Here is a 26,888-nt window from a genome sequence, read left to right on the forward strand (position 1 = left end):
GGGGGTCAACGTTTAAATTTTAACCGCTCTATCAAAGAATCTAAATGATTTTGATTAATTTAAAATAACGCTGGTCATTTGAATATCTTGGGTTGTTTTATTGTAGTTTGAACGACGTTAATGATGGAAACATAATAATGTTTAATCCTCTCTGAACACCCCTCCTTGTGTGAGGCAGTTGGTTTCGTCTGTTGCCGATGTGTGTCGGTGTTCTTCCTGAAAAGACACTCGCATTGAAGCCGCTGATGTCGCCGCAGAGAGGTCGCTAGGTTAAGGTTCGTTTCCTCCGCTTTTATTCATTTTTGTTGTGGGAAATGTCACATTGAGATAAGTTCCCACCGTTTATGTTTAAGTTATATTATTTACTGTTAATGAACAGGTTAAATTAATTAATGCTTCGCCTTTTATTGTGTCATTCATCCTCCTGTTGTTGCTTTTTTTTTTTTTTTTTTGTCTTGTCTGTTGTGTTTACAAATCCAGCTAGGTGTCGAGTCAAGCTAGTTAAATAAAGCATGTGCCACGACTTTACAGCATGTGTCAAACTCTGTGTAGTTTTTAAATGATGGTCAGAATGAAAGAGCCTGCTCCCGGCTGTTTAAAACTCCCCTGATTTGGGGGAAAATAAAATGAAAGCTCCTCAACACCGGGGAAGGAGGTCGACAGCAACAGAGGACAGGGCTGCAGGTGTTTGCCTGTTGGTCGCCTGGCAGGCTGTTTGTTGAGGTTGGGGATAAAAGAGAGGTGGGGAAATACCCGAATCTGGAAAGTGTTTTAGCAAAATGAAAAGGCTTTCCCTTGGAAGCTTCGACATTTCCAGGTGTTGACGCAGGTAAAGGGGAAGCTGTCAAAGTGAAACCAACTGCGGGTTTATGCTATAAGCGCTGGCTAGATGGTATCCACCTGGATAATGTGCATTGTTGGGCTATAAATAATGCTGCAACATTTACAGTAACAGTTGTCAGTCTTCTTTAAACTATTGGTGTATTTGCATTCAGCTCCTTTTATTATGGCAGCCCTAAATAAATTCCATCATCAGAGTAACGCTAATCAGCTAATTGGTGATTGGAGTCAACCTGTGTGCAAAAACGTCTGTTTTCCAATCACTTAAGTTAATTTGTACAGCAAAAACTCAAACAACATAAACATCATCTAGTGAATAGTTGTGAAAACCAATAACGGATATTTTTTGTCAAGAGCCATCATCAACAAAAGTCAAATATGTTGGTCAGTGTTCATGTATTATGGTTTAAAAGCAACTCTCAAAAAAAAGGAAAGAAAACATTACTAAACAAGCAGCAACATAAGTCATTCTCTGGTCTGAATTTATATAAAGGAAGCTTGATAAAATACTAAACGATCCTGGAAAAAATCCTTTTGAAGGCTGCAGGGGACTTTAAAATAGGGTGAATGCTCACAAGCCAGCAGGACAGTGACTTAAAACACACATGCACAACTACGGTAACATCAATACTTTGATGACTTCAAAGTATATCCGTGTGTTAGACTGGTCTAGTCACTGTGGCAAGGCTTGAAAATTGATGTTCACAGATGCTCTCCAATATGGCTGAGCTTGAGATATTTTGCAAAGAAAATTGGACAAAATGTTTAACATGGGCTGATGGGTATATATATATATATATATATATATATATAATCTTTTAAAAATGTGAAATTGAATAATTAATTTATTGACTCAGGAGAATAAACAGAATCGCATGCTGCAATTCTCTGTAAAATATTGTTAAAACCATGAATATTTTTACTTTCATAAACCATGTCAGCACTGCACATTGTCTGTGGTTGTGATATGAAAAAGTTCAAAGGTTGGGAAAAAGATCAAGCATCATATCAAGAAGGAAAGTCAGATATTGACTCTGAGGAGCTGTAAGATTTTTCTTTTTTCCTTTTATAGTTAATGTTAGACTAATTGCTGTTGGTTCTACTCATATTTGATGTTTAATGAGTTCTTACCAAAGTCCATTTAGTTAATGTGTTACTACTAAATATTTCTTACTGTTTTTGAAAACGAGACCAATCTGACCTCAGATTAAAGATTTAATGCATCATTTTCTCTTTTCTTCTCTCTCCAGTAGATCTTCTAAGCCTGCTCTCGCTTGGCCACGAACCATCCGCTCTCAGATTAAAACCCAGGGTTCTTCGCTTCAGACCTTCGTCCTTTTAGATGCCGCACAGCCTTCTCAAATGGCTTGTTGTCTGAAGGACGAGCTCCTCTGTTCCATCTGCCTCAGCATTTACCAGGACCCCGTCAGCTTTGGCTGCGAGCATTACTTCTGCAGGAAGTGCATCACCGAGCACTGGAGCAGGCAGGAGCTGCACGGGACGCGGGACTGCCCCGAGTGCCGCCGGACCTTCGCCGATCCGCTGCTGTCGCCAAGCCTCAAGCTGTCCAACATTGTGGAGCGCTACTCGGCCTTCCCGCTCGACGCCATCCTGAACGCGCAGAGGAGCTCCTACCCCTGCAAGGACCACGAGAAGGTCAAGCTCTTCTGCCTGACGGACAAAAGCCTGGTGTGCTTCTTCTGTGACGAGCCGGCGCTTCACGAGCAGCACCAGGTGACCACCATCGACGAGGCGTACGAGGAGATTCAGGTCAGCGGGCGCAAACACACTTCAGATGCTTGTTTATAGTGACAACTTTGTTTTGTTTTCAAGTAGGGCTGAAATAACTATTCTGATTATTGAAGTAATCATCAACTAATTTAGCAATCGATTGGAGTACAAAAGCTCAATAAAAGACATTTAGCTGAAAGAACAAGTAGTCAGAGGAGTAATTGAGCCAAAAGTGGAACAAATAAATTTATAAATTCTGCACTTAAGATGTAAAAAGAACATTGTCTATAAGTGTGTTTAATCCAAAACTCCTCTAGAAGGATAGTTTTAACTTCACCTAGTTCAAATTAAATAAATAATCAACACTTTAGCCCCACACTTTATTGATAAGTGAGCAGATGGGGCTGAGCTTTTCACATGTTGACGATAAAAGTATTTTTTAAATGCAGATGCATCCTTTGCGACAAGTTAAGTGTTAACTAAAGGGCGTGCTATGTTACTGAATTTTAGGCAATCAAATGTTTATTTTCTCATTTTTTAGCAAAGGAATTGCATATTTTAATGTATTTCTAGTATGGTATAAAAAGGTATTAAATAAAAAATCAGCAGAATGTGCCATTTTTTAAAAATCTGATCAGTACAATAATCAAGAACTAAAATAATTGTGAATTACGTTTTTCTATTTAACTACTTTTCCTCTTTCAGCCCCCATGAGCTGCCTGATCTGATTAGAGTTGAAACTAAAGAAAAGGCTGACTAAAGCTCTTTGGTTTGTTGGTTACCAAAATTATCTTAAGCAAAAGCTTAAGATAATTTTACAAATTGGTTAATCTAATTTTGCTTTTATCTGCAAAACTCTGCATGACTCCACTGACCTTAGTGGTTTGAACTCGTTGTTTGTACAGTAAAAATGTACCATAAATGCAGCTCATTCTGCAAGCTATCGGAACCTTTTCCAGGAAGCAGGGTGGTTTTCTGGGGCCGAACTTTTCAACTGTTTCCACTGTAGCGATAAATCAGGGTACCAAGGCTGGAATCTAGATAACGGCTGCGATAAGGGGGAAGCACTTCTGGTAATCCTCTTGAATCACCAGTATAGAAGATGCAGAATGTTTTTTTTTACTGTTTGAATATTTTCTGGTTTCAATTTCAGTCATCTCCAAGCTTAAACTCTAAAGTTTTCGCTTCCTCTTGGTTTCAAGTTGCACAACAGGAGTTGGTATTTTACTTTGCAAACAGATTTTAAATTCTGTTGGGGAAAAAAAAATCTGTTGAAAATCTGCCTATTGTTTTGCGTAGATTTTAAATAAAATCAGCTAACCTTAGCATAAATATTAATCATATTTAATGATTATATCAGATCACTTAAATGAATCATTGACTTGGGCATTTAGCATCCGTGAAGTTGCAAAGCGTAAACAATCTCATCCAAGTTAATTTTTCAGGGATTTAAGGTGGTAAATACTGTGGGGAGAAAAAAGGAGGAGCTTTAATTTAATCCTTTGCTTTGCTTTTCTCTAATAGCAAGTATTAATAGACTGGTATGAAATGCTCACTACATGCTAACTTTAAGAGAAATAATTGACAGAAATACAACAAATACTCAATTAATTTCTTTTATTCAAGACCTAGGGGCAATAATTATTCCTACTGCAGATGAAAAGATACAGATTGCTACAATTTGAGGATTATAAATAGTGATTTTTATTTTAATACTTTAGAAAAATTCAGAATAAACAGTAAATCTTAATACACTCCTAAAGTAAAGCTGCTTCATTCTTAGAATATTGTTTTTTATTTTGCTTTTTAAAGAGCAATTCATGTAGAAGAAGCTGATAATAGCTGGTTTATTAGTCAGGCAATCTGCTTCTGAGTGACTAAGATTTTACCAAACTGGAAATATTTCTTATGTATTACTTTTATTTCTTGATTAATTCCTTGTAATCGAGGGGAAACGTCATTTTTCATTCAACATTACTCATTGCTGCATACAGATGCAAATAAAATCTTTTAAAAATGATTTTAAAGTGAAACAGGGTATTAAGAAATCAACATTTTAATTAACTGTACAAATACAAAAAAACAATTCTGCTGGGAAATGCATTTTTTTCATAGTACATCTAAATAACCCAATGACGAAATGTACTAAGAATATACAATATCGTGGTCATTGTTGCACATCAGCGCTTTTCCTTCTCCCCCTTCATTTCCTGCCGGGTCTGCGCTCCAGTCGTGTTTAAAAATTAAAAGAAATTTGGTTTGTTTCAGTTCAGAGATCTTGACTCAACACCACATTAAATTTGTATGTGCTGGCAGATTTAAAGTGTTTGTGAAGTAAAAGGAGTGAAAAGCATTGGCTCCTCAATGATTCATTCTCTTCACATCCAGGATCATTGACAGTAGCTGGCAGCTGTGAGCATATGAAGCTCCTCTAAAAAGCTCAAATGTGTTGTATGTTTGCATGCTGGGTTGAGTTTTTTTTCCACATATGCAAGAATGGTTCTTGTTTTTTCTTTTTTTTTCTTTCTTTCCCTTCTGTATTTGAATAATTCCTGTCCTGCTGAGCCAAAATCCAATAACTGTGAAACAAAGCTCCTAATCCGGTTCCTATGGTGCTTTAGTATGCATAGAAACACATTCCAGCTTCCCCCCCCCCCCCCCCCCCTCACCTCAGTGCTTCCAAATTTTCATGCTTCACGTTACCTATGGAGCAGAAGTTTACATACACTCTTCATGGGTATGACTCTCGGGTACATTAGGGTTTGTCTATTGTGTTTTTATTCATTTTTCCTGGATGAAATGAGACAACAAACTGCTTCAGTGATTTTTTTGAAGAAGACTTTCTCCTATTCACATTGAGTCAAAAATGAGAACAGGCTCAAATGTGAACGTCAGCCTCTAATGCTTGGTTCAGCTTCCTGTAGCAAGTTGTACTTGTAACACAGCCAATATTTATCATTGAACTCAAGGTTCTGGTATAATTCAGTCCACTCCTCTAGTCGGAATCGGAAGAGTTGGACTTGATTAAATTCGTTTCAGGGGACGGGCCCGGCTTTTCAGCATATTCCAGGAATTTTAAATAGGATTTAGTTCGGGGCTTTAGTAAGACTGTTCCAGGAGCCCGATATGTCCTGCTTTATCCGTTACAAAACCCATTTAGATTTGTTTCCTATTGTTCTATTGGAACACCAAATTGTGTCCCATGTTCAACCATGTAACCAAACTGTAGGCTTTGGATTAAAGACGGCTGTTAAAACAGAGAAAAATCTGGATTTATTCGGCCATGACACCCTGCAGTACATTTGGAGTTGTTGAGAAACCTCAAATAGTGATGAGCATTTATCGTGAAAGAAGTCTTGTATCATGAAAGATTTATTATAAGAATTGATTATTCTGTCCAGAAGAGTTTCATTACGTTCAGAAATATAATTACAGATGCATTATGCAACTTTGCAATAAAAATCATGTTTCTTTATGTAACTGTTGTCCTGAAGTGCCCAGTTTTTTTTTTTCTTTGTTTGTGAGGCTATGGTTGTTGTGGTATTCAAAGTCTGCAAAAATGTTGCAGATATCTTTTTATATCAGTTTTATTATTGGAATAAATATCACAAATAATGTAGCGAAAAGATTTAAAGTCTGCATCGCCTGCCCTTAATATGAATTGCAAAGCATGGTGCTTTGAGCACAAGGTGAAGGGAATAATTAACCAAGAGAAATAAATGCCTCTAAATTATTAGATTTTCTTAAAATTGGGAGAAACCTTTTTGAGTTTGGACACCTAAATCTTCCAGCAGGACATTGATCTCAAAAATGCATCAAAACTGTTTTTGATGAATGCACCAACATCAGTATTGGCCACTGTTAACCCATTATCAGTCTAATGAATAAAACTGTGCAACCAATATTTAACATCCGATACTTGCTCCCATCTTGTTGCATTTGTTTCTGGAAGTCATTTAGAGACTCATATCAGTTATTGGCAATAGTGGCAATATGGCCGTTTTTCATACCGGTGCATCCCTACTGGATATCATTTCAGCCCCCTCTGAAATTTGGGGATTATGACTAACAGCCAAATCAGAGCTAAGAAACCAACCAGTTTCAATTCATTTTATAAATGGTCAACTATCTGCTAGAATTATTCCATGTCCGTCTTAATGAATATAACAAATACTGCCAGAACATGCCAGTATTTGGTTTAAATGATCATTAGTCTGGATTTATATGCAAATTTCTCAGTCTTTCTTTATGTATATTTTGACTTTTTGTAGAGTGTAGAAATCTCATTAAATGTAATTGGACCAGGTGGATCCAACTCACATGGTCAACGTTGTTACTTCATCGGAGCTCAGACTGCATCTCTGAGATTGCTGCAGCCTTTGACTATTCATGATGCAGAGTCATCTAAAAATACATCCTCGACATGGAGAGGTTCGTTCTGCTCTGGCGCTCCGAATCAGAGATCAGACTGTGACTGAATTATGAACTCTGTCCGATGGGGGAACTGAGTTGCTGAATAATAGCCGTCATGTCATTTAGAGGTCTACCAGGCTCAGAGCAGCGCTGACGAGGGGGGATTACGTTTCCCAGCTGGCCTGGGATCACCCACGAGGAGCAGTGGAGGTTGGAGGCCTGGTTGTCTCTGCGTGGTTCCTGGGAACCGGTAAATTGGAGCGTTGGTGTGGTGCATTCACTGATCCGAAAGGTTTTGGAAATAACCGATGAAGCTGAAAATCATCCGACTTCCATCATCAGCCAATTTGTCTCTAATAATTTCATTTTCTGTATTTTACACAGATCCAATTTCTTGAAGTGTTTTTTTTATCAGTTTGTCACCTTGCTACAATAATGGCCCAAGTTATTTATTTGCCAAAAGGGATTTATTTAAAAAATTACATAAATCATCTTTTGGCAAAATAAAAAAAGAGATCACGATTTTTAATGTTTTTTTTCAAGGTCACTGTTTTTGGAAAGTGAGTTATTGAGATCCTTTTAAGCTTTTTCAAAGTTATTTTTTGACTACCTTTATAACCATTAATGGAACAGATGACTAAGAATCCTTCCTCTATCACTTTAAATACAACTTACAGCATAGGAAACCTAAAAGTTACTGTCTTTAAGTAGTACAAAAACATCCACGCAAGACTTAAAGCAGCTCAAATTCTTCTTGAATCAATTACCCTAAAAAAATTTCGATTTCTGGATTTTCCAACCCAAGTTTTTTCATTTTCAATTAAATTATAACCCACATTTTCCTTCGACACGAGACACAATATTTTTGTTCAATGGCCTAAGAGGAAAACCAGTGGACCAACAAACCAGAGCCAAAAAAACCCTCTGATGTTAAGTCATATTTAACTAAGATTTAGCTACAAAGTTAAATATAGTTTGACAGTTAATCAGTAACTTTACAGTTCTAAGTCTTAATTTAATTTGCTGAAACTTTCAGAAATGTTTCTAAAAATTGTTGGTACCGAATAATTTGTAACTTTTATTAATAGAGAAGCCCCAATTCATGTTGGCAAAAAAGCATTTGCTTGTAATTTAGGACTGGATAATAAATCAATAACGGTATATATCGAGATAGACACATGATCAATATCACTAGATAAAATGTCTATATGCTGGGAGATGTATGCAGGCTTTAGCTGTTCAGCTAAGTACAGTTGGTGGCATCAACTCATTCACTCTGGTTGCCTAGCAACAACCTGTTGAGTAACTGGCGCAGCAGCAGCTTCAGGTTTTGCCTCATAACTCCCTAAAAATCAAAAACGGCGGCGGTAAATGAAAACTGGATTAAACAGGAGGTCATGCCACCAATTCGGCGGTATTTCAGATATTTGAAACGAAGAACTGATCAATAATTATCTATCGACTGATATGAAATACTTGTGTCGTAAGTTTTTAATCCATACCATCCAGCTCTACTTGTAGTACGACCTGTTCACACATCTTTTGAGAGTTGACTAAGGGATTTAAACACACCAACAAGTAAACACATTGGTAAGTCAGAAGCATAACCTGCTGGGGAAAATGGAGCTCCAGCTCTTCCTTAATACATAAATAAAACCAGGTTCTGTGAATATCAGTGCAGTCTTCTTCAGTTTTACATCAGCCTCTGTACGGTAGACTTGAGAAAGGTCAAAACTGTGAAATCCTTGAACAGAAGTAATTAGGCCCAACACAAGATGCTGCTCTCCTCTTGGACAGCAGCTCCTCCTGCGGCTTGGACTTCTTTTCAAGGCGGCGTTTTGGCATTTTGTATTCTGGCAAGAGCTCTGGGTGCTTACCCAGCTCCACAATGCTGAGCGCTCAGGCTCCGTCGGAAACGGCCCTGACCCTTGATAAGCTTGGCATCTTCTCGACTTTTTTTTGGATAGTTTGTTATGCAACGTCTAAATCTTAATCGACAAACGAGCATGAGATAGAAGCGGCTCATAGTGGGTGTGTTTTCTTTCGCATTTGAGCCGTAATACGATGTATGTGTGCATAGTGGCTGTGCCTACATAATTTTCTTTCTTTTCTGTTTCCAGTAAACAGACGAGAGATTTGTGTCAAATAGAAACAAATATGTGTGAGCTCTGCCTGCAGTCTCAAACTTCACTTAACATGAGGCTTAACAGTGCTTAGCTAAATGCCAAAACAATATGATGAGGATGTGCTAAAGAGCAGCAGCAATCGAGTCTCTTTGCAGCATTAATGTGGCCAGAGGGGCACATGCCAAACCAGCTTGGTGGCCTGTTATGAAATAAACCTTAAGAGCTTCTGTAGTGTGGGAAAGTTCACTGACGAGCAAAATAGGATTTGATAGGTAGAGAGCCAGAACTTTGCCCCTATTTGTTGAGCTGTTTTGTATTCAAGTCTAGTTCGGCTGTGTCTCCTTCTCCTCCCTATGCTTTCTGAATTTCCCTTTGTTTTGGAGACGAAACTCGTCTTTGAAATGTTTTCAGTAAAAAAATATATATATATTGATAACTTAAATCAGTTTAAGGGTAGTCGGAATAAACCAAAAACAAAAGAGCACACCCAGTTTTCCAGATATTGCACCAAAACAATTGTATAGTTCATCTTTCCAGCAGGATATCATTTTCTGTCGTTCATCGTCTCACTTCATTACCCGTTTTGTGTTTTTTCTGCCACCAGTTTATATGTTCCATTTTTCTGCAGAGGTGATTCATAGTCAATCAGGTGTTGCTGCTCCCTGCTGTTAGTGGCAGCAGCCAGCATTTGCATTGGGAACACTACGCAGCTGCTGATGGAGGAATCAATTCGACAAATCTATTGTGCCTCCTTGTTTTGCATATAAGGAACTGGTTGGTAGATGCAATAGATGGTTATATTGTTGGGGGGAGGAACCATCAAACTTCTGCTACACTTCAATTCATTTACTGAATACATGACTACAGCTGTCACGATTACATATGTTACTGGACAATAAATTGTCCAGGAAATTATTGCGATTAACAATAACATTGTTGTTTTTTGAGACTATTTTCAAGTAATTTATTGAGAATGGCAGTATAGTGCAAGTTCACCCTCTTAAAGATCAATTAACACTCCACACTGGAACTGGAAGACATTTTAAATATCCCAAATAAAACACGATGACCAAAAACAATAAATAAAAGGGAAATGAAACGCACTCACAACCAAAGCCAGAAGTAAAATTAATGAATTACGTTTTTGTAAAGAAAATTGCCCATCATTTTTGTTTATCATGTGATTAATTGATTCCTCACTTTTTAATCAGTTAATTGCATAATTCTTTTCTAACTGATGAATGGTTACATTATTAAGGAAATATATAAAAGCCACCTTTTATTGTTTTGATGTTTCATTAATGATGGGTAAGAGATGTAAAATTAAAATATAGCAAATCTAATTCTTATGTAATCTAAATGCCAAAAAAATCATAGATAATAGGACTCCATTTCTTAACAGTTGTTATAGTTGTTGATGGCTGTACGCAGGAAGGATCTCCTGTAGCAGTCTGTGTTACTGTGGCTCTGAATACGCTCTGTTGTATACTGGCTTCATAAAGAGGACGCTCAGGGTTGTCCATAATATTCTTTATTTTTATGAACAATCCGTCTTTGCACAGTAAAATCCAGAGGTTTCATGGTTGTTCCAAATCAGAACCAGCCTTCTTTATCAAGTTGTTTAGCTTTTTTAAGTCCTTTACTCTGAAATCTGTGTATGAAATGATAATTATTTATTTTTCATAAAGTGAGGTATTATCCAGCCAATTTTAACAACTTTGGAGTATCTGAGACTTGAATTCACATTTTCTGTCCTGATTCCCTAAAACTGTGAAATGACACTTTAATGTGTGAGCAGCAAGTACACAGGCATGATTAACTGTGTCAAGACATTCCTCCTGGCTCTGATTTTTTGTTTCTGCAGATTATCGTAGGACTACACAGTTGAAGCACATGAACTTCATTTTTTAATTATTTTTTTTCACTATTTGTCTCAAATTCTACAGTTAAGACTTACTGATAGTTTTAACAACTATATAAAAACATTTTTATAAAAGTTGCCCATTGCAGCTTTAGAAATTGTCTTTTGTTGTTTTTGAAGAAAAAACATTGAACTAGTCTGCATGATAAGATGTTAACAGTCCTTGTTGGACTGGTATCCTGTGCAAACATCATCATGTTGAATCAGCTGTGCAAAGGTGCAAGTTATACTTTACTCAACATCTTACAGAGGGAAATATTGTCTTATTGTTAAGTGGAAAAACAAAGTATGATGAAACACTAGAAACTGACGTCTTTCTCAAAGCACTCTCATTAAAGGCATGCAGAAGACTGTATAGATTTATTTGTTTTTACTTCTAACACAGATCCAGGTTACAGTTAAAGAGCAGAATGGTGCTGACATGCACTTGTTTACCTTTTTGTAAAATGGCATCCTTTAGACAACAGCTCACGAATGTACTCACATTCTTTTAACAGCTACAGTTTAATTTCCACATCCGGAGTAAACAAAGCTTTCAATATGCTGGCAAGATTAACAGTGAATGGACTTCACTATTCTTTGCAGAATTGGTTGCTTTCATGCCAAACAGTTCTGCATAAGAACCGTTTTATTATGAAACTCTTAAAATGCCGACATGACGAGGCGTTCCAGTCCTTCAGTTATGTCACCCATCTGTTACGTCAGGCCGTCTCCGCCGTTTCTCTGTGTTGACGGGTTTTTGGCTGACCAGCAGCACGTGCCTTTGGTGTGTGTGTGTGTGTGGAGGATGTAATCCACTAAGCCTGCCATGTCACTATGTTGACCTCAGGCCGTAAGCCTCGTCATGTTGAGAGCTTTACCTCCTGCTGATTTGCGGCCTTTTCCACCCCGTAAGTGCCTACGACGCCGACGCTTTAAACCACAAACTCACGCCACCACTGATTGTGACATGGTGATGTGTGCACACCTGGCCAGTCGGCACATAATTGCCTGCTTGCACATGAAGGATGTTGCAGACGGATCGGGGAGGATTTGTCTCCTGTTTGTATCGTTGCACGGAGATTTCCCTTGGAGCTAATGTATTCTGATTGGGATCAAATTTAATCTGGAGATCATCTGGGATGGCACGGAATATTATTTGTATGTAGAGTACCAAAACAAAAAAATGCACCTTCAACTAGAATTGGATCCAATTTTGCTGCTATTAAATCACTCTCAAATAATAAACGGATGGAACATATTTCTAGAATTTTTTGTACGTTAATGGACTCCAATAGATGTTTAACCTTTATTTTGTAATACTCAACACAATTTTGGCAATAAATTACTAAAGATATAGATGAGAAAATCACTAAAGCAGTTTTTTTTTTAATATTACATAATTGATTTGCCACATTAAATATTGATTGACTGTTAAAAACAGACTAAAGAGTACAGATTTGCCCTAAGAGGTAACACAAGGTTGTGTTGTGGCACACAGCTGGAATAGAAGGTGTTAGCTTTCCACCATAACGGTCATATTTCTGGGTCACAGGCGCTCCATTATAACCAGTCAGCTCTGCTTCTGCACTGTTTTCCATGGTGTGTTCTGCCACTTCTGCCAAACTTCTTTTCTTTCCTCTCATCTGAAGTTTTTGTTTTGGTTTTTGCATCTTTATGATATCATTTAGTCTTCCTTAAATAATAACCTTTAATTAAAAAAAGAAAACTTGTAATGCTGTTTTTCCGCATGTGTAAATAAGGGGCATTTCAATGTCATTTGAGAAATTAAAAACGTATAATATTATATATTATGTTTATTTAGGACAGATACATCATTGAAAAAAATAAACTTTACCACTAAATAAACACAGATAACCAGTAATATATTGAGCAAAATTGTTTCTAGCCTTAAATAATTACCATGTCATATAAGAAGGTTTTTATTAAAAAGACTCAAAGGGTTTTAAACCTAAAAGGTTTCGATGACGTGGCTGGACACAAACATTCGGGGGTGTTTTTTTTTTTGGAGAGAGAGAGAGTCCTCGTCAATATCCTTCTCTGGTATGCCCTGCCACTTTCTCACATTTTTATTACCTCCTTTTAATGAGACTTTACTTTATTTGAGGGTTTTACACATCTTTTTACTGCTTGTAATTTTACTCTGTTTCACACTTCCTCTACTACATTTCTAACCCAACCACATACACAACAGAATAGCTTTTTAAGTGATCGCATCGTGGAACAAAGTCGTTTTTTATTGATTAGATATGTGAGGATGAAGGTCTAATATGGCAAAGAGAGTTTTAACCGCACAGCGAATGGGCCTGAGGGTTTATTCGCCCAATCAGATGTTTCTGCATTTAACACAATGCGGTTTCATGTTTGGATCACAGAGGAAGAAGTTTTTCCCATTTGTGGATCACTGTATCACAGCATGACACTCTGACGGTAGTTATTTTAAAATTCTTGAGTTGTATCATGGAAACTGCCCAGACTGCTGGGTTTGGAAAAAAACAAGGCTTTTTTTTTTTTTTTTCTTTTTTACCAAACAGCTGTGGCCTAAAGTCGACAGTGAGATCCTGCAGAGGACATAATGGAAGCCACAGCATCCTCTGAGCTTTAATTGGGATGATGGGGACTGCCAGTGAGCTGTGAGCGTCCTCCGTCTTGCAGGCCTGTACTGTCTCTTCCCTGCCGTCGGCTCACCCTCGGGATACGTTTCCGCTCTACCTAGTAGCAGAAAAGCAGCAGATAACGGAGGAAATGGACTGCAGCCTGCTGCTATCCATGCATATTTGTGGATTTGACTTCTATACTGCTCTATAGGTGCTTGGAGGATGGATTGACTGTGCAGTCATGCTGAGTTTTAGTTTGGGTAAAGCCCAAACTGCAGCTGACATGTCAGTCAATGGTTTTTTTCCCTTATCAAATAGCAAACAGAAGATTAATGTTAAAAGCACTAACGCAGTGTTTTTCATCTGCCTCTCTACGTGTTAATGATTTGAAATGGAGGTTGAGCTTTGCAGTCTCTGAAGTCTTCACCTGGTGGAATAAAAAAATAATAATACACACTGTCATTCACTCTCCGGCTTTCAGCGCCTGACCGTGAGCTCTGCCATCACCACGCATGGCAGTGCTGCCGCTGCTGCTGCTGCTGCTGCTGCTGCAGTAATGAGTCAGGCAATTTCAAGGGCACCCATGGCTGCCATTCCCCGTGGCTCTCCTTAGTCTGCTCCTCTTTCTTTCAGCTGATGCTCTGCTCTCTATAACTTCCTGTGAAAAGAAGCCTCTTTTTAAAAGTCTGTGGATGAATGTTATTTATAAAGCAGCTAGACTTCAGCTCCCACCCAACCAATTCCAAAACAAATGAGTTTTTTTCCAGCTTGGCAGTGTGTCAGCGTGGCATGTCAGAGAGGCTTCTTTCATCCACAACGTGAAGCCATTGGGAAAGGCAGATCAGTCACGTTTCATTAGAAGACTCCTGGCAGAATATTCCCTTCCAGGAAGAAGCTGCGGCTCGTACCGCACTTATTACTGATGACGCTGATGATGCTCGAGGCGGGAGAGAACCAGGCGGCTTGTTTACTTCAGCCCACGCTGTTGATAGATTAACAGATAAACAGCTGCACCGATTGGAGGAGCTGATGCCACATCCGTTGCATTGAGCACTTGGTCTTGTTTGTATGATTACTCGGTTTGCACTTCACTTAAGTGAGTCAGATGTCTGTGCATCTGTTGTGCATTACATTTATTTGTGTTCAATCTGTAAAGGGGAATAAATATCGCAGTTCGTCTTGTTTCATGTCAAATGAACATTTAAATGCAGGGCAGAAAAGATGACAGCGAAAGCTGCTGAAAAGATATAAATCCCTGTATTGGGTTGCAAGATATTGGAAAATATTGCGATGATGCCATCAGGTGGGAAATATATGCATTTTCTTATTTCCTCTCTTTCTCATCTGTGCTTCCATCACTATCTGACCTTTAGGATTTTTGGCAATGCCATTTTTTTTGACCCATATGAGCTTTTTCTGCTAATAGATTCTTTTCGACTGGCTAAATATTACTTTAGCATGAAAAATGCACATTTATAACACCTGGAATATATTAACCAACAATTATTGTGCTCGAAATAGTCAGTTTCTATATGAATATTGCACGCACTGATGTTACAATGAGTTTGATATTTGTGATTTCACCCCTAAACTTTGACTGCAAAAATTATGTCCAACACATCTGATATCATATGATCAATGACTGTGAATGGATGGATGATATTCTGCAAAATAGGCAAGAATAATTGGTCTTTTTAATCCTTCAATATTTTAGTTTTAACCCGGTTGGGTGGTCTCACTCAAAGGAAATGAGTTCCTGTTTTATTGTTTGTTTTTTTGCTAGGTAGCTACAGGTTTTTTGACCGAGGTACAGCTTTTAATTCAAACAGCTTTAAGGAATTGCAAGGCTTATGGATGATTGTTTCATTACTAAAATGTGTAAATTGTATAAGCCCATTGCAAATGTAGCAGCATACCAAGTAATGCATCTACACAGTCCTCTGAAAAACTGTTTTGCACACAACACTGCAAGTTGACTTACTAGGATGAGGCTAAATTAACGTTGTTCTTGTGTTAAAGAAAAAGTACAAAAGACAAAAATATTAAAGTAAACATTCAAGGTGAAAGTAAATATTGTAATTTGAAGTCTGTCTTCTGACTCATAATAGTTCAAAATAGTGTAAATTTTTCATAGTTGTAGCGATTTGCTAAGGACTCTTTGGTTTTGATGAAACTGCTGTCCTGATGAATCATTGTAGCTCAATCTATTACAGTTCTGTATAGGATTTAAATGGAACATGTGTTCCTGGGTCACATTATTTGTTGGCACTAAACTTTCAGGCTTGATAAATCTTCTGGCGATGTCGGGGTGTAAAAGATGTCCCGTGGATTTGTATTAAACTTAATGCAGACTCATGCTCCTCATCTGAAGCAAATGACGTTGAAGAGCGATCGATGTCTTTGCTTTTGTTTGTATGTTTTGATGTTTGTGTGGAAGTGAGCTGGTGCTCCCTCCCTCTGCAGCCAGGAGACTGTGAGCCCTGGTTTGATTAGCTGGGGAATTAAGACAGATTACAGGCCATTGTTCTCAGGAGGTCTGGGCTAGGCTGGACAGGCTGTAATCTCTTGTAATTCCCAGTGTTCGTGATTTGCTGTTGATTTAATTAGGCTAGCTGCTGATAGGAGACCTCGTTTTAAGCTCCCAATCAGTCAGATGCATGCCTCTGACCTACTGGGTCACTGGGAGAAAGTCTTGAATCCTGGACATTTTCACCTGTCACAATGCAACCAGAGTTTGTTTACCAACAAACCTGAAGCTCTTGCAAAAGCCTAAAAATTGCTGCACATGGTTTGACAGTCTAGTACAAAGTATATGTGACTTGATCATTCAAATCCCAATTGGAAAATGTACAGCTTTACTTTCAGAGCACATTTTAACTTAGACTTGGTCAATATTTTATTTCTGGGTATACTTTAGTTTTTTTCTAGTTTTATCTGAGAAAAAGAGATTGTCGAAGGAGAATAAGACTGAAAACATTTGTACTCAACTACAATAGTTTTAGTCTTGTATCCATTCAGTGATGTGTAGAAGGTCTGTTGCTCTGTTTCTGTGCTCACACATGGAAAGCTTTAGTGCAGCTGATGAAAAATGTGGTAATATTCCCACGGCACCAAGTTTCCGGTTAGACCCTTCCCTCTTGGAAATCTTGTTTTGAGTTTTGTTTAGTGGGATTAGGTAAATTATGCAAAATTAAACAGTTCTTTAACATCAGATTACTAAAATTGTGAAAACAAAAGGCAGCTTTTGTTAATCTCTGCTGAACTGAAAACACTTGGTAACATTCCCACAACTCTGATGCCGTACACAGTTTTCAGCTCCAGGTTGTAATGCACTTTTTTTTTTTTACTGCTTGTTCATCGAAAAACTATTTTTTCTAAGCCCGCTGTGGTAAGCTGCAGTTATTATACAATATTTATTTTTTCCCACAAAAAGTGACCTACAGTTGACTTTGGAGATCACAACCTCAAGTACTTGAGCCTATAAAAACACTTATAACTGTATATTCAGTTTTGACATTCAATAAAAAAAGAATACATAAGTAAAATATAGTAAGGTAACTTAAAAACCAAAAGAACTGTGACTGGATTATGTTTGTTGGTTATTTTTCATTGTTTGATCCAGGAGAGCATTAGCAAATACCAGTAGATGGGAAAATATTGTTAAATGCAATCAGTGGAAGCACTTCATGTAACAAGTAACCTGTTTGATAATGGGGTTAGCTTTATTTTTAGAGCATTGTTTATCTGTCTGGGGCTCAGACTCTTTGTATGTGAGGTAAATTCTCTTTACTATCATATTTATCATTATTATTGTGATTCAAATTTTCTATTCCATTTAGCTAGCCCTAATACAATGTGTGTATTTTTATGTTTTGTTGCATTTGATGGTCTTTTAAAACTAGCTCGTAAAGGTAGAGATTCAACATATTTAGTTGAAGAGCTGTGCTGATTGAATCTGCTGATTTCTGCTTGCTGGGCCAACATCTAAAAAAAAAGAAGAATACACATTATTAGAAATCATCAGGGATCTACAAACTTGCCGAGCTGACTGGAAACCAGAATTAAAATGGATCCAGCAGAACTGGCTCGGTCTGCAGTGTCACAGAGGGACATGACAAAAGAGGCACAGGTTGTAAATATTTATGTGAAGTCAGAGGACTGAGAGGAAAAGAAACAGGCACGCGCTCTGTTTGGCCGGATGGAGCTGGCGACGAGCTGCAGCCTGCAGCAAGCCGCACACCAGATACAACAACGGGCTCCAGCTGCTAAGATGAAATGAAGGCAAATAAACCAGTTATCTGTGCTGTTTGGGCTCCGGATGGCCTGCAATAACATCATGTTTTTACACATGGGGATATTTTTTCCCTGGGCACACACAATGTACGTGAAGTCTTTGCTATTCCTGAAGCTGTTTCTGGAGGTTGATCTCACTGAAGTTGGTTGCAATTAAAAGGAGTTGACCATGAACATATCAAGGGTTAATAAATACTGTCGTCACATTGTGGCAGGAAAAAAGGATATGTTGTTTGAGTTGTGATTGGACCTTATCCAGGGGAAAGGTAAGATTGGAAGAACACTGAGCCACCCGGATTTCTGTGTGTATGGTTGTTATTGATTGATTGGGAATTCTTTAGTCACCAGTTTATTTAAGCATGTCATCTCTTAACCGTTAAACAAACTCGGAGTTTGAAATTATCCAGAGTTTCTCCAGTCTAAACGGGTCATGCACATTTATAATCAATTTTGTCTGATAACTTAAATAAAGAACTTAAATATGTATCCAAGTGGTCTGAAGAATGACCTGATTTCTAACCTTTCTTGGATGATATGGCTTAAAAACCCAAGAGTTTCAGTAAATGATTCGATAATTATTATTATTTTGTTTTAAATATCTGAAACACTACCAAACAGGTGGTGTGACCTTTCCTGTTTTATCCAGAGTTTTCACGCCACACTGTTTATTTTTAAGCAGTTATTGGGCAAGGTGGCGTAACCTGAAACTGCTGCTGTGCCAGCTACTCAACAGGTTGTTGCTAGGTAACCATAAGTTACTCAGCAGATTGTTGGTAGGTAACCAAAGAGTGAGTTAGTTGATGCCACTAACCTTGCTTAGCTGGCCATGAGAGGTCGAGCAGCTAAAGTCTTTCCTTTGCCTACATCTCCCAGAATGCTGTGCGGTTCTGGTTTGCTCCCCAAATAACATTTACATGTCTTAAGATGACTGAAGCAAATCCATATTTTTTTTAAATCTAGATTTCAGTCACAAATTTCCCCCAACTTCGAAGTGTTTAACTGCATATTTGCAGAAACTCTGATATCCTAAATAATCTTCATCAGTCTAGTTTTCTTCAAAATCAGAAGCTCTTAACTTTTTCCTCAATAGTAACTGATTATTTAATGTAATTTTTCTATATCTTATTCATAATCTCAAACCGAATTACCGTGGTGAACCAAACCAAACAGTTACTAAAAATGGCAATACAACAGACATTCATCTGCACCTAAAACATTATCATCTCATGCAGTTTTCCCAGCTTGGAAAAAAAAAAAAGAAAAACTACAACCAATGGGCTGCCTCTGTCTTACCGACAATCTGCAGTTATTGAGGTGTTTAATCAGCAAACTACAAAAAAGGTCATTCAAAGACGATTTTTGTAATTGCTAAACAGATTTTGCCCTATAACACTAACATTTTAATAAGTTGTAACTGGCAGCATTGCCTTTCCTTTCCATCTGAGCTTAATTAATGTGTTTTGAAGGGCAAGTTTGTTTACAGAGGCTTCATAATCCATTTAATTTGTTTTTGGTTTGCTTGTTTGTTTAGAATAATTACAGGCTAATTAAAATGCCTTAGAATGTGTTAAATGTTCTTTAGAAATGAGTTTACTGATCTTAAAGACGGTGTACTTGCGTTATTATGCTTTTGTCATATCAGTGGAAAATGGTCTCAAAAGGTCAGTGATCAGTTATTTCTGGGACAATTTAGCTACATTTGTTATCGAGACAGGCCTATTGTTATATAGTGTTTAACACTTCTTCCATTCTTTTTTCATGCATAATATTGCTCAACATTCTTGGTGATATTTGATAATGTTGAGCCCAGTTAAGGATTTTCAGTATCTTTCGTGAATCTGTCACCACAGTAATTTATGCTGGGAGCCTTACCTGCAGTGGGTTAGGTTTCCAGATAAGAAAGCTCTGCCTCTCAACCAGTCTATCCCCTGAGAAAATGGAAGAAAATGGAAGAAAATGGGAGAAAAGTGAAGAAATCTCCTCTGTCTCAGTTTCGGTTGTTTGACTTTCACTTCATGAGAAAAATCGCTGCAGAATGATTCAAATATTGACCAGAACAGGAATGGCTTATTCCAAAGTTTGATCCTGCCAAGAAATTGAGAGCCAAAGGCAATTTCTTTTCCATGATCACAAAATGTTTTTGCCCCCTTACTGATATTGTTTGTTTTTCCTCTCTTTGTCTCAGTTGGATGTTCCATATTGTCAAGAAAACATTTTTATACAAAGATAACCTGCGTAAATGTAAACATTTTTTGTATTTAGTTAAAGGTGTAGAAAAATCTGTGAAAAAGTAAAACTCTGCTCCCTCTTTAGATCAAACCAGTAATCACAAATGGTAGGCTTTTCTACCAATGGTGGGTAAAAAAACAAAACTTTTACGTGGTTTAGGAAGTTATTTCTTAAAACCAAACCAGACGGAGTTACAGTTGTCGGTTTGGATATTCTAATATCAACATTTGTTTATCTGCAAAACATTTAACAAGTACAAGAAATCAAAAACAAAAATCTGTAAGGGGGTTAAATTCTTCTTTACAGCTTATGTATGTATGTTTGAGCTGCTACAGGTTCTCTCTCAATTTGTCCATAACAAATGACATTATATGGGCTCAAAGATGTAGTTTTAGTGCTTTGGCATGAATGATGCACCAAGTGTTCATGTGCATTACCTGAAATGATTTGTCAACCATAAGGCTGTGAAATATTTAATCAAACTCCTTAAACCTTTACTTTCACCTTTTTTCCTGGACTGCATCATGCTCAGGTTAGAGGAGTAAAACAGTCCCCGGTTTCAAAGCTTTGCTTCCTATAAAGCTTTAGGCTTCCTTTTATGCCTCATTGATCGGAAGCACATGCTGCTTATTAACGTAATGAAAGAGGTCTACACAATGAGAAATCCATTTGTGCTTTAATGGCATCGCATTAATATTGGGACGCTTAAGCTTGCAATTGGCTGCTTGTTTTTGCCTGCTTACTTTTTTCAATTATAATTAATCCTCTGATTCCAGCTCCAACCAGTTTAGGTAAACATGTGGACATCCAGTCAGAAAGCCTGGGTTCACCCACTGTGCTTGATGGCCAAGTGTTTCATTACTTAGTGTCATTTTAAGGCAGATCTGCTTATGTGTGTGAATCGATGGGAGAATTATTATTATTATTATTATTATTATGTGGCAGTCTACGGACATAATTACTTGTCGTAGCAACAATACATCAAAAAACATCTACAGTGGTCCCCTGTATTCACCACCAACTAATATCTGGAATCTGAGAAAACTTGACTCTTATGTTATTTTAATAGTTCAAACACCAAATGTACCTTAATATTCACCAAGATATTGGAAATCTTCTTGACACTATTGCCAGAGTTGACGTACACCGCATTCCTCATGCCTCCCCTTTGGTGAACAGCCAATCAGCTGTTGGGGAAGTGAATGGTGCCTCTTGATTGGCTGCTTTGCGAACACCAGCCAATAGCATGTCAAGTAGTATTTTGTCTATGTATTTCATCTTTCTGAGATGTATTTTCTTTCAAATACTTTACATATATGCCACAAAAAATTATTTGGAATCACTTTCCACAGAAAAATAATTAAATACTGATCCATGAATAGCCACTGTATCTTGGTTTTACTGAATCAGATTGCCACATTGGGTAAAGTTGATTAAAATATCTTGATTGACAGATTAAAAGAAGTTGATAGCATTGTTTGGTTCAGATCTTCTTTCACAGACTGGAAATACTTTGTAAATTGGTAATTATAAATCCAAGATAACAAAGTAGGCTCCATTCTTGGGCTGTGGATATTCAGTATCTACTGTACATGGTTCCATCTGTATCAGATTATATCTCCCATTTTGCACTGCATTCACAGAATCAAAAATCAACATCTTACCCATAAAGTTTAGATGTTTCTATCAGTTCTTCATTTACTTTTATAGTTTATTTTATAATATGGTGTATTGTTTTAGTATATTTTGTGTGTGCCCTCTATTTTTAACGTTTCTTCTCTTTTCTCTTGTTTTCCTGTACATTATGATAAACCCTGTGTATAACTGATTCTATTCAAATAGAGACTGAATAAAAGCTTACTGAAATCTACCTTTTTATTTTAATGACCAACAATTCACCATTGTTGTTTGTTGTATGATAGTTTATAGATTTGGATTATAAAGTTTAATCTAGTAGTAAATCACTAATTATGGGCTGCTGTTGGTTTAGTTTGCTGCAGCTAACCTTAGTTTGTTTTAGGCATCAGTGTGTTCCAGTCCGCAGAGGAAGAGGCTTTTTAATGAGTTCCCTGTTAGGTGATGTAATGTATAACCCTCTCTGAGATTAGCCCTTCACTCCTGACAGGGCTGACTGATGGCTTGTTCGAAACAAGCTGGAACTGGTTGCTACACTCTGAATATTTCTGAAGTTTTATAATAAGCTTGTAACAAATTGAAATGTCCACCTGTCAGTCGCTCTGCTTCAGCTGTTAAAAATATATGCACATCTTGGGAACTTATTCTGGAATACCAATGTAGGAACGTCTCAGCAGGCAGCAGAGCTGGAAAAGCCTCCAGGCTGAAGGTGAAGCACAGGGAGCGAGGGGCGAGCAGCCGGCTCGCTCTTATCAGGAAACGCCTCAGATTTCCACTCCACAATCAACAGTAGTGCCTGTGTTCCTCTTTAATGGCTCTTCATTCTCTGTGTTGATTATCCAACACTCGCTGCTCTGGGATCTGTTTGTCTTAAACCCGCCACACATCACCCTACTTTGCTGCACTGTGATGTCTGATACCTGACTCAACTTGTTGTGCCGACTCTGTAGACCTTGGTCAGCAGTTGAGCTGCTATAAATCTAGTATTAAAAAGCTCAACCGATTTGCAGTTTTTATTTTTGCTGCTCGCGGTTGGGATGAAACCTTTGCATACAGCGTGTCCTTTCTCCCTTCAGGAAGTGGAGCAGCGGCCTCTGAGCATTTATCATTTGCATGACGTGCCCCATATTCAGAGGACGTGTGAAGGCCGCCAGCATTAGGTTTCCACTCAACTTGCAGCTTTTTACAAATCTTCTCAATGGTGTTTTACCACTAAGTGAGCATGTTGGCCTTATAATCTGTAAACTGAGCTCTTCACTGCAATATTTCAACTGGTTTCTGCTCTAATCTTTCTAACCCTGAAAGTTGACCTTCATGAATTCAATTAAATCAACTTTTTTTTTTTTTTGCTTTATATAATGTTATAATGGTATTCCCTCATCAAAAACATTCCTGGAGTGTTGCTTTGAATCTTTCATGCATCCTTGAATGCTTGTTCTGCATCTCCACCCGAGCTTTCTCCTCACAAAATCCCCTTCCTCCCACTCAGCTCCTCCAGACTAGCAGCAGCTATTAGCAAACACCTGGTGGAATGGCGAGTCTGTTGAGCTCTGTATGAACTACTTGGACTCTCCTAAGAACAGATGTAAACGGCATAATTAGAAGTTTTGTTGTGATGGCATGGAAAGAGCTTTAGCTTCTTAAAGAGACAGGCGAATTTTAAGGCATCAAACTGTGAAGTCATATTTCTTGCAAGTTGAGCTGCCTTGTGGCATTTTCAAAAATAAGTTACCTGATTGTGCATAGAATGGCTCTATGTGGCTGGAAAATACACAATGCAGCCCTTTAAATACCTTGTTTGGTTTGTAGTTTTCATCTAACTCTAGGTGAGTAGTCATAACTTTTCTGATCTGATCATTCAGGTCATGGACATAAAACATCTTCGGTGTCTCCACAAAAACGACATTGGCTGCAGATTCTTTGGGTTCTGCTGGTTTTGATATAATCTCTTTGAAAGTGGCATTTTTCCACATTCTTTAACTCAGGCTCATTATCAGCAGGGATACTTGCTCCAAATTTCACTACTCAAACCTTTATGCTGAATTATTTAGCTATTTTTCTGCATTTCTAACATCTATTGAGAAAACTGTGGACGTTTGGTGTGTTTATGGTTTTATTTTGTATATCTTCAGATTGTCTGTTCAACAAAACAATGTGCTCCATTTTGAAGGACTTTTGTTTTTAAACACGTTCATCTAAACTGTCATAACAATTGATGCGTGTTATTTGACATTTCTTGGACGTGTTGTGCTCCAGTGCCCAGAGACAGAACAACCGTTAATAGTTTTCTGTAGAACATGAACGTTTTTGAATTGAACAGAGTTACCTGGGCCACTGATCAGAGCCGTTGGTGTGGATAGTTTAGAGAAAAAGGGACCCATTTTTGACTCCTGTCATTTGCTGCCGGTATGAGTTTCCCTTTTTATACACAGTCTGAAACTGTAATTACTCTCTACACATGGATGGAGTACTGTGTGAAAATGTTGTGTAACCTTTCGTGTTAATATTGAGCTTACAGGCAATTGTTGTTTCAAAGAAATTCTGCAGAAACGGAGAGAGATGTTCTGCAATGTACCGAAACAGGAAACCTGACTTGGAGAATAGTTTTTCCTGGATTCAATGAACGTCGGATTTCTCTAGACAGGCTCTTATAAAATGGAAGTAACTTTCACCACTACAGCTTCAGGCTTTATGAAGGATATTCTTTAGCTTAGTGTCGGATTTTGGTTCTTTTATACTTAGTTTTTATGGTAAAAGGATTCCAAAGTAACTGGATTTTAAAAAATTGTTGTCTGACTCTTAAAATACAGTTTTATTGTCCAGCTGTTGCTCAGTATTTTGTTTTGCTTGAAAGGAATGCCCACAATTGAGGTGCGATCACAGGCATCCTGATCAAGAAAATTAAAATACTGGCATATTGAAAATGGGGCTGAAACGATTAATTGCGTTAATCAAGATGAATCGATTATTTAAATAATTGTCAACTAATTTAGTAATTTATCAGTCAACTGCATGGAGCACACAGACTTAAAAGGTCATTTGCTGAAAGAACACACTCAGAGCAGTAATTACGCCAAAACTGAACAAAAAAATTTACATTTTGCATCTAAGGTAAAAAAAAACAAAACTTTGTAAATATGTTCTACCCAGAATTGAACTTGCATATTTTTACTTTCAATTGGGCCAAATTCTGTTAAAAAAAATCCCCTAGAAAGCACCTTTTCCATCAGATTATTGGATAAAATAGTCAACAGATCCGGTTCACACTATATTGTATTGATATTGAATCGATCAGAAAAAGCTGATGTTCTCACATGTTGATGTTGGAAGTGTAGTTTAGCTGCAGATTAATCATTCGATACAAATGATCAAGCTGTTATTGCATTTTGGGCAATAAAATAATAATTGAAAAATGAACTAAATTTGTTTTTATATATGTATGTATATATATATATATATATATATATATATATATATATATATATATATATATTATGTATTTCTAATATTGCATAAAAATGTTTTAATAATCAAGTGAAAAATCAGTTCCACTTACCTGATTAATCTTTGTGAGAATAATGGGCTACTGAAATAATTGCTAGTTGCAGCCCTAATTTTAATTAATATTCTTTGCACTCAACTAGACCTGGCTGTTCAAAAATGTTGCTGTGGTTTCAAAAATGGTATGGAGTATTTTTTTTATATCCAGTTGAGATTTGAGGTTGAGTCCTACTTTAGGGGGGTTTTTATTAGAGGTGTGCCGATCGATCGGCCACCGATCATAATCGGCCAATTTCCGTGAAAAAGTGTATGATTGGTGATCGCCGATCACGGTATCTTGTTGCCGATGACCCAAACCGATCACCTACATCTCATTTCTCAGCCTGCCTGTGCAGCTGGTCTCCTCTTTCCTTCACTCTGCGCAAACGCGCAGCAACAAATCCTAAGCGATGTGGAACTATAACGCGCTGAGTGAATGGGGAAGTTTGCTTGTTGCGGCGGAAAATTGAAGCACGTCAAAATGCATCAACACAACGAAGCTAATACGACATAAAAACAATGTCATACTTGACGGAGTTTGGCTACATCAAGGCTCACTGCAGTAAAAAAGACATATGGAGGATCAGATAGCAGGTAAAGCAGCGTACAGCTACAAACACTCACCCGGATTAGCATGACGGTCAGAAAGCTAAACAAATAACCCAAAAAATTATTTAAGTCTTCGAGCTGCGATGTAAGACGCTGGTTCTGCTCTCGCTGTTGAACCGCTGCTACGCGATACAGGTAGTAATATTTCACAGATGGAGCGCCGCTTCTGCTCCACCTGGTAGTGACTCTCACTAATTACTCCGCTCAGTCAGAAACAGCCACTCAGAACTAGCGGTAATCAGCTAGCCGCCATGCAATCAGGAAGTTTTCATTCAGTAACTCAGGATTGTTTATTGTAATGGATCCTGTATTTGCCTTTGAATGTTAAGTTTTATACTTGAATTTTTTTGGCAATGCTGAGAGGTTTTATTTTGGCTCTTTGCATTATTTAGCCTCTTCAGAGCCTCCATATGTTATCAGTCTGGTCTGTTAAAGATAGTATTACCGATAGCAGTACAATTTGCAGAATGCCTGTTTTTAGTTTTCTTCTTGGAAAAAGCTATTTAAAAGCTTTTATCTAAATTAAGGTGAATTCATGGTTCCTTTTTCCACATAATGTAACCGTAGTGCTTATAATTAAAAAATGTATAATTATGTGATTAATTATTATTATGCGATCAGAATCGGAATCGGCAGGAAAAAACCTGATCGGCACATCTCTAGTTTTTATATTCAGTGCATCTTTTCCAAATATTTCCATCATGACGTCATTCGTCTCGGGTTTAGCAGCCGTGTTCGATGTGCTCTGGTACCAGCCTGCCTGTGTTTTGTTGGGCCAGATGTTAAAGGGGAACAGTGTAGCTTTCCTCCAGACCCCTGAGCCCGGCCTGCTTAGTCAGCTCAGCTGTCACCGGCCGGCTGTGATGGCTGAGCTCAGGCTGCGTGGACACAATGGTTCCCCCCCGGAGAGACTGCAGGCTCTGCTGATGCTGGAAGAAGTGACGCCCTGGAATG

General features: G+C 37.8%; 1 protein-coding gene across 2 annotated transcripts in view; it reads left to right on the forward strand.

Annotated features, from left to right (window-relative positions):
• The first annotated feature begins 175 nt into the window (after positions 1–175).
• Positions 176–26,888, forward strand: part of trim62.1 (tripartite motif containing 62, tandem duplicate 1) — a 46,742-nt gene continuing 20,029 nt past the window's right edge. Inside the window, exons 1-2 of one of the 2 annotated variants that reach the window (XM_081607034.1) lie at positions 176–275; positions 2,091–2,610. In XM_081607034.1, the coding sequence (XP_081463160.1) occupies positions 2,203–2,610 (408 nt within the window). In that variant the 5' untranslated portion in view covers positions 176–275; positions 2,091–2,202. The remainder of the gene's footprint in view (positions 276–2,090; positions 2,611–26,888) is intronic. The other variant, XM_081607035.1, reaches the window with a different exon arrangement.

Source organism: Poecilia reticulata, chromosome 5 (genome assembly GCF_904066995.2).
Source record: "Poecilia reticulata chromosome 5, P_reticulata-male-v2, whole genome shotgun sequence".
Classification (NCBI taxonomy): Eukaryota; Metazoa; Chordata; class Actinopteri; order Cyprinodontiformes; family Poeciliidae; genus Poecilia; species Poecilia reticulata.